General features: G+C 55.4%; 1 protein-coding gene across 17 annotated transcripts in view; it reads right to left on the bottom strand.

The window, feature by feature from the left end:
* Positions 1–2,257: 2,257 nt before the first annotated feature.
* Myo18a (myosin XVIIIA) overlaps positions 2,258–8,541 on the bottom strand; it is a 100,997-nt gene continuing 94,713 nt past the window's right edge. For all 17 annotated transcript variants that reach the window (XM_036197298.1, XM_036197300.1, XM_036197299.1 and 14 more), the window contains one exon: positions 2,258–3,535. In XM_036197298.1, coding sequence (XP_036053191.1) covers positions 3,391–3,535 — 145 coding nt within the window. In that variant the 3' untranslated portion in view covers positions 2,258–3,390. The remainder of the gene's footprint in view (positions 3,536–8,541) is intronic.

Here is an 8,541-nt window from a genome sequence, read left to right as displayed (position 1 = left end):
GGAGCTGTAGCCGCAAGTATCGGGCGGGGACGGACTAGCATAGTCCGGGCTGACATGTGCTGCCGTGCAAGAGGTGATGAGTTGTTCCAGGTTCCCGAGAACCGGCTCGGGCTCCGAGGAAATGAAAGGGGAACAGGAAGGATTAAGGTTAGATTTAAGAGAGCACTTTCTCCCAAGGATGATAATGTGGCCCTTTATTCAGTGACCAAGGCAGGCTGTGAACTCATCCCCTGTTCCTCCCACTCCTGAGGCCTTTGGGAATCTGTCTTCCAGGCCCACACAGCCTGCTTGGAGTGCAGGAAGCAAATGAGGTGGCTGGCTTTAAAAAGTCCCGGCCATTCAGGTAGGCGCTCCTTTTCCTAGATGGGCCTCCTGGGCTCCTTGCTGAGCGTGAGGACTGCAGTCATCTCAGGCTCTGGGGCCCTGGGGGGAGAACAGCAGTCATGGCATCTCTTGCAACACGCTCCCTGCCAAATTGATTCAAATTGGCTTGGATATGAACATATGATTAAAGGAGCGGCGCGATTCATTTATCAGGAGAGATTAAAGAGCGGCATCTGCGCAGCCTAGCTGGGGGACAATTAAGGAGCAAATCGCTAAGTGTCTGTGCCACCAGGCACGGGGGGGGCCCGGGATGGGGGAAGGACAGCCGGGATAATCTGCCAAGAGGACTCGTGGACAAAGGGAGCAGTTTTGGGGGTCACCGTCTGCTGTTGTGGTCTCTGGGTACTATGGGGAGCCCCCCCCCCAGGGCTTTGGTTCCCACCCTTGCCTCTTATTCATTTAGGGAGAATTGAACCGGACACAAGGCGGCTGCAAGACAGGCACCGGGACTTGGGCTTTGCTTTGTGGACTCACAGGCATGTCGGGGATGAGGGGTACTGTGGGTATTCAGGAACTTGTGGAGTTTTCCAGGTGTGACCCAAATGAAGACATGCTTTGGTGGCCTTCCGGGCCTCAGGGAGTGGGAACCAAGGGAGCTGCCCTTTCATAACCCGGAGCCTAGGGCCCTAGCCAAGGCTTATGTGGAAGCTTGGAGAAGCATTGGCGGTGGTAGTTGGTGCCTCTGGTTTTCCCAGGCAGCTGTGGTATGAGCACTGTTCATCCTGCTCCGCCTCAGGACCTTTGTTCTTTCCCGTGGATGCCCCAGCAGTAACTGCCCACCCATGCAATCATTCTCCTGCAAGCCCTAGCCCCAGATACTGCTTTGCGGATCCTTTGGTCTGCCTTCCCAAGAGATTCGCTTTTCACAGCTCTGAAGCACCTTCTCGTTCTCACGTGCCCGGAGGACAGGCACTGTGATTTACTCCTCAGGTCGGAAGCTGACACACACACAGCAGCAGGTGAGGCATAAGCTCTGAGTGTGAATTCCTCACCGGGATTATTCCTGGTCTGAAAGGACCACGCCCAAATCACAGCAGCTAATAGACAGCTTTCTCAACTGCTGAGCAGATTGAGTAACACACATTTTCTGACTGGAGCAAAAACCTTCTCGCCCCAAACTGAGTGTGTGGGCTCGCACCTGGGATCCTGGCATTAGGGAGACTGAGGCAGGAGAAGAGGGAATTGGGGGTCAGCCTAGGCTGCACGGTGAGATTCACCTAGAAGAATCCACTTCGTAGTTCTCCCCAGCTTGTTTTGGTGACTTTCCCCTGTTTTCCTCTCTTGACTTTCTGGGTGGCTGACATCACCAGAGCCTTCCCACATACCTCCCCAGACCATTGAACTCCTGTGGGAAATATATCTGGCCATGAATGTTTGGAGGAGGAAGGGGGGGGAGGTCTTTGGTTTCTTGCTCATCCGCAGGAGCTGCCCTATGACTGCCATGGAGCACAGCCAAAATGCAGCTGAGGCAGGCAGGGGCTGAGCAGGCATGCAAACAGCATTCCCAGCTTATTCAAGTTTCCTGTGGCCAAAAAGGGCTGAGGAACAGAGAAAATACTGCCAAATTTTGACAAAAAGTCATCTTTGAAGTGACTAAAGTTTTGAGAAGGGGAAAGATTGAGAGCCAGTGAGTTGCCAACTCCACTAGCCTCGACAGAAACATGGGGGTTCTGTCTCCATTAGTCAGTCTCCTCACCTATTTCAAGTGACCTGCCAAGGCTCCCTCCATGAGTGGCCCTGGTCTGGCTTGGGAGTAGGCCTCCACAGGCCAAGGTGGTTCCTCCATGTCCCCATCAGAATCCCACCTCTAACCCTGCCCTGGGGTCACAGCAGATTTCCCCTGGGCCTGCAAGGAGAGGCAGGGACACACATGGCCAAGAGGGAAGGGGCCTTTTATTTCCTCAATCAGGTCCACAAGGCGAGCACAGCCCGATGTGTACAAACCAATTCCAGAAGGGAAGGGAGCGGCAGACAGGTCCAGCACCAGGCACCACCCTTGGGCCCCCAGTCTGGTGGGGTGGACGGGATGAGCTTTACGGGAAGCAGCTGGGATGTCCAGACCACTTGTTGCTGTGTCTGGGGTAAGTGTATGGGGACAGGGATACGGGCAGAAAAAAGATGGCAAAGGGTTAGGACTCTGGTCTGGTAAACAGACGAGAACCTCCACCTTCCACTGTGCCCACTGCAAGTCCTCAGCACCAAATGAGCTGGTTACACTGTGGACAGAAGGAAGGCAGTGCTGAAGGCCGTGGGCTGGTGCAGGTGGAAGAGATCAGCTCTTAAATAATTGCTCATTGCACTTAATACTCCAACAAGGCTTGCTAAGCCCAAGCCAAAAGCACCAGGCTGCCATGCCTCCCCACACTACCTCTTAAGAACCAGGGCCCCCAGGCTCCGCTCACCAGTGTCCCCGGATGCAGGCTGCATGAGAAAGGACCTCTGGAGGATTGAAGATGGAGAGGAGATTCCCAAGGCATCCCACAGGGCCCAGCTGCGACGGCAGCCCCTCCCACTTTCCAGGATGCAGCTGCATGGAGGTTTGGGTATTTAAATTAAACAGTAAAAAGACAGCAGGCACTGAGAAGAGAAAGCCCTCACCCCAGCAGAGGGAAGAAGGCATTGCTGCTCCCTCCTGACTCTTTCCCATGGGCCCAGCAACTTGGAGTGGTCCAGCAGGTAACCTATCCACCATCCCTGAGCAGGAGGCTGAGATGGAGATCCATTGCTGGCTCCGTGAAGTGCCAGGCCACCTGACACTGTCCATAACGGCCCAGGGTAGGCGCCGAGAGCGTGGCATTTCTGAGGCAGGAGTGGAAGTTCCCCTGCAGAGAGAGACTCCTCTTTCCTCCACCTCATCCACGTGGAGCCATCCACAGCCTGGAAAGTCCCCCTGACAGAGAGCCGAGGTGTTTTCCATGCAGATCGGCAGTCAAGTAGGGACAGGGGTTCCCCTCTATTTCCTGGGAGAGGCTGTGGGGTGGGAGAGCTGTGAGCCACTCCCCCAGGCTAAGCATCGGTCTCCGTCGGCTTGGCCTCTGTGTCACTGTCACTCAAATAGTTGTGGGAGAGTCGGGGTCTGGAGGTGCTGTCCACAGGATCACGTTCATCATCTGATGGGTCAGGGGCGAGGGACTTCCAGTGGCTGGTTGGGCTGCAGAGAGAAAGGAACAAGGTCAAGGACAATTACTACTCCCACTCTGGGGAACCAGGGCTCTGTTCCTGCACTTCAAAACCCAAATGTTGCGGGGTCAACGCCCTCCTGGGCTCACCCAGGAGATGCTCAACGTAGAGAAAGGAGCACACAGTTTGCACTTGGAAAGCTTTGAAGATTATCAGGACAGGGAGGCTGGTGGCAGCAGGGACCAGGCTTCCGTGGGAGCCTAAGAAACAGCCACATGTTCCTGGCTCCTTCCCCTGAGAAACTGGGACTGAGTCACGGGGGGAGAAACCCAGGGATTCTGAGTGTTCAGCTCCCTCCTCCGAGGCAGGTAAGCCACAGACCACACAGATTCGAGACTGATTACCACTTGTCCAAGGAGGAAACTCTCAGGCAATCACTCCTGACAGGATCCCAGATCTGGACTATTTCCCCTAATCAGGTTCCCCTGGGCCCGGAAGACATTCATCCTTGATCATGGCATTCTCTACTGGAAAAGGAATGGAGACCCAGGACAGAGGCTGGCAAGACCTGTTTCAGGATGGGCCAATGGGAAAAGTCCTTAGCTCCTGGGAGTCTTCATTAGGCCCCTGGCACTGGAGGATGAAGAAGCCCTATCCCCTGGAGGGAGGAGAACTGTGATCTCCTACAGGACCTCATCTGTGGCTCCATGCACACCCTCTCTTTCCCAGAGCTTCAGAGCCCCCTCCTGTCCCCCGATCACATGCACCACGGGAGAAGACACAGCCCAGCACAGCTTCACCTCCACTGGCCCCCTGTTTTCATCTGGGGTCCCTGGGGCTGCTGCTGTTGCCTGAGCTCTGAGTGACAAACGGACACAGCCCTGCCTCCAGGTCCTCATAACAGTCTACTTGGACAACAGGTTTCTACAATCACTGGGCCGGCTATATTCTGAACCAGGAACCCAAGGACGCCCTTTATTTACTGGTCCTTTTCAAACCTGGTCGTCTCCTCCCCAGCAACCTATGATGAAAAAGCTGGTTCGAGGGAAGAAGCACCTGGACCAAGGTCACAGGACCGCAGCTGGAATCTGCACCTCAGCTTTGGGGCACTCTGCCACTAGATTAGACCGGAGAAAACTAGACCAAACCTGAAGTCTCCTGCTGGCTAGCGGGGGAGGGGAGGAGAGGCTGGGATATGTAGAGACAGGTCTCCCTGTCCCTGGCGGAAAGGAAGAGCCTGGGAAAATATATGTTCAATTATGCAAAATGGCTCAGCAATGGGGCAGTCTGGTTAATAGTTATCGTATTTCTCATGAATGAATTACCATTTTTAAAGGAATCAGAATAGCACAAACACACTTAATACAAACTAGACTGAACATAAATGAGTCTTATTCTGATGGGCCAGAAGCACTTAGGGCCTTGCAGCATCTCCAGGACAAAATTATAAAGCTCAGTGATAACTGTGCAACACAGAAAAAAATGGGGGTCATTGTAGCCCTGGGGTTGTTTGAGTCCTGAATTAGGAGGACTCAGTTGTCTTTTTTTAACACCGAATTTCCACACACCCTGTGCTAAAGGTGTGCTTTCCAGCTAAGGAACACGGGCTTTGAGGGAAGGCAGGCAGTGGGGTTATTCTGTGAGCAGAGGGTGTGAGGCAGATGCCAGGGCTGGGGTCCAGGTGTAAATGAGGCACAGCCTGTGTGGGTCTCCAGTCTCCACTCCCATACCCCAGGCACCCAGGAGAACGTCCTCAGGTTGTCTAAAGAGGAACCAAGGACAGGGCTAGCTCTGCCTGGCTGTGGGGCCACAAGATCCTTAGCCAGTGTCCGCGTCTATAGCCACCCACCGGGGCGGGGGATGGGGGGGAGAGAGCAAGAGTCAGGGCTGGCAATTGGAACATTTTAACTAAATTGTATAAAAAGCTTTCCTCCCCACAAGCCAGCGTCTCCTGCTCTTGTGCTGTCACAAACAATTTGGTACACAAGCTAATTCCTGCTGGGAAAGCCCCGGGTGACGCTGCCTTCTGTGTTTGGGAATTCTTCACTGGTCCTTATCCTCAGTGAGGCTCTGTCCCCCACCTTTGCACAGCATATCCAGTTCAAAGGCAGTGGTGCCAGCAAAGGCCTTCCTACACACCCCCTTCACATTAGTTGGCTATGTTCTAGCTGAGGACCACTCTGTCAGCATTGACTCTAATCCTCATAGTGACACAGTGTAGGTTTTCAGGACTGGGTGGCTCTCCCTGTAGGCAAAAGCAACTGAGCTGTGGGTGAGAGGAGGCTGAAGAAATGGGTTTTCTGTCTTATTCACTGCGAAAGGTGACTGGGAGCTGGAGGGTTCAGGTGGGAGATCTGCTAGTCACCGATCAGTCTGGGATGGCCCAGGAAGGCACTGGCTTCCTTCTGGGAAGGGGTACAGAAAGGCCTGACGTTCTTTATTTCTAGACTTCCCCTTCCACGCACCAACTGACTTCTCGCCTGCGGTGCGGGGTCCTTAGCAAGGCTGCTAAAAGGAGGCTGAAATCCTGAAATCGTAGACCAAATATTTTGACTCTCTTTGCTCCCGATGGAGCTAACAAAGGCCACAAATGCTCCCTGCTCTCCCTGGAGCACTGTGAAACCATCTGCCATGAGAGAGGCGACAGAGCAGTGCTGAGACACAGCTCAGGCCCGAGCTGCCACAAGCCCGGTCTGGATCTATTTCCTCACTCTCACTTCTCAATCACTTCCCCTCCGCCCCTCCCCCATTTCCAAATGGCCACAGGCAACTTCCTCTTGTTCTGTTCCTAGAAGGGACCTTCAACAGACCCCTTTTGTCACTGCCCAATTCACCAGATGCCCCACCACACAAGCATGCTACAGGTGTGTTAGTTCATGCTTCGAGGAAACAACTGTAGCACCCCAGGTGGCTACAGCCTGGGGTCGTACCTCCTGGGAAGCAGCAAGCATGCCCTGTGAGGGTGCCATGCTGAAAAAAACGCTTCACACCATCTCACAACAGGGGTGATTCGAAATGTCACCACCCACCAGGGAAACCGGTAACAATGGGATCCCAATGATTCAGGCTCTGCCTCTCTCTGTGGAAGGCACAAGGGGGAAGAGCCGGGGGAGGCAGGAGAGCAGAGAGGGGGTTGTCACTCAGCAGCTGCTAATTTCTAGTCATTAGAACTTTACAAGATGAGCAAAGCTGAGGTGACGCCCATGTGTGGGCTGGGTGTGGGTGGGAAGGCTAGGGAGGCAGCAGGCATCTCCTGGGTCTGCTGGAGGGTGTGGTAGAGTGTAGGCTGCAGCTTGAGATCCATGCTAGGGAGGAAGGCGGCAGAGCAGGGGGCAAAGTGCCTCATCAGAGCTCACGGCCAATGTGCCATGTCAGCTAGTATCCTTTTCTGGGTCCACCTTGTTGCATGAGAGCTCCGAAATGGGTGTGTGAGGCCCATATGGAGAAGCAGTTAAGGTTAAAGGTGTTAAACAGATCCCATGAGCTCCTGGTAGTCTTACTTCCCAGTTGTGTAACCTTGGCAGGTAACTAACTTAATCTCTTGGGGCCTTAACTTTCTATGAAACAGAGCTGATCAGACCTTTGTTAGGCAGTCGTAGTGAAGATTAGTTCCAAAAGCAACACAGGAGGCTCTCTGAGGCCCGGGAGGGGAGCCTGAGGTGGTGGTTGGAGGGGGCAGGGAGCACGTTAGTTCACAGAGGGTGGCACACGCCATGCTGCACTCCACACCAGGCCAGGCATCACCTACTACGCTAGTCACTCTCTGGCCGGTACAGGTACCGCATCATCAGACTGTCGACCTCCTTCTTGCGCTGCTTCTCTTCCTTCTTTGACCGTCTGGGCGCTTGCGCGGTTTCCTCCATGTCTGTGGCTGGGCCCCTTTTCACACTGGAGCGGCTGTGGCCTGAGACAGTGGAGCCGCTGGACGAGGATTCGGATTCGGACTCGGTCTCTGTTTTCTTTCTTCTTGACTTCGATCTCTTCTTGCTCTTCCGAGAGCGCCCTTTCCTCCGCCGCTTGTGCTCTGAGGAACCTTCCGAGCTGGAGGAGCTGGAGGAGCTGGAGCTGGAGCTGGGGCTGCTCCGTCTGCTCCTACGCTTGCTCCGGCTTTTGTGGCCACTGCGGGACCCAGAGACATCCACAGCAGAGGCAGAGCGGCGGATGCTGGTGCCCCTTTCTGGGCAATCCAGCTGTGCACTCCGGGCACTCTGGATGCTCTTCCGGTCATCATCCTCAGAGTCTGGCTCCAGGCTGCTCCGCTTGAAAGGCACAGGTTTGTAGCTCAAGACCTCGTTAATGGCAGCCTCCAGGTCTGGATCCAGGTAGGAGTGGCGGCTGACTGGTCGGATGCTGGAGCCCTCAGCAACAGAGGCTGAGGATGAGGCAGAGCCCCGTGGCTGGGGTGGCACAGACAGACTCCGGGCCAGTGGTGACGGGTGGCTGAATTGTGAGTGTGCCTCACTGAGGGCCACACTGGCTCCATCATCCCACTCATCCAGGCCAAGGGACAGCCGGGAGTCAGGGCTCTCCCCGCCCAGGCCTGAGGCCCTGTTCCAGGAAGGGCTTAGGGTCCTGGACAGGCTGTCGAGCCTGGATGTGCTGCGGCGGGAGCTGGGTGAGCCTGACAGTGAGAAGCTCAGTGAGGAGCGAGCCCTGTCCTCCCCAGAGCCACGCGTGGCTGAGGAGGCCCGGCTGACTGGGGCAGAGACCGTGGAGGCTCGGTCAAAGTCTGAGCCTGGCCAGCGCTTCTCCAGACCACGGCCAGGACGGCTCCCAGCTCCTGAGAAGATGGAGCTACAGTCATCCTGTTCCTCACACCTCCTGCCCTGGGCCTGGTCGGGTTCCTCCCTGGGGCCCACACGGGCCTTCCTGGGGGGCCTTTCAGGGGAGGTGGCACGCTCACTCAGGGTAGTGAGGAGTGAGTCCTGGTCCCCAGTGCCCCCGATGGAGTCCTTCAGGGTGAGCCTCTTGCGGTAGCTGAGGGAGCTGAGTGCAGAGGCCGGTCTCTCCTCTGGCCCCTTGCCCTCCTTAGGAAGG

The sequence above is a fragment of the Onychomys torridus genome, chromosome 8 (genome assembly GCF_903995425.1).
Source record: "Onychomys torridus chromosome 8, mOncTor1.1, whole genome shotgun sequence".
NCBI lineage: Eukaryota > Metazoa > Chordata > Mammalia > Rodentia > Cricetidae > Onychomys > Onychomys torridus.
This window is presented reverse-complemented; position numbering and strand designations above follow the sequence as displayed.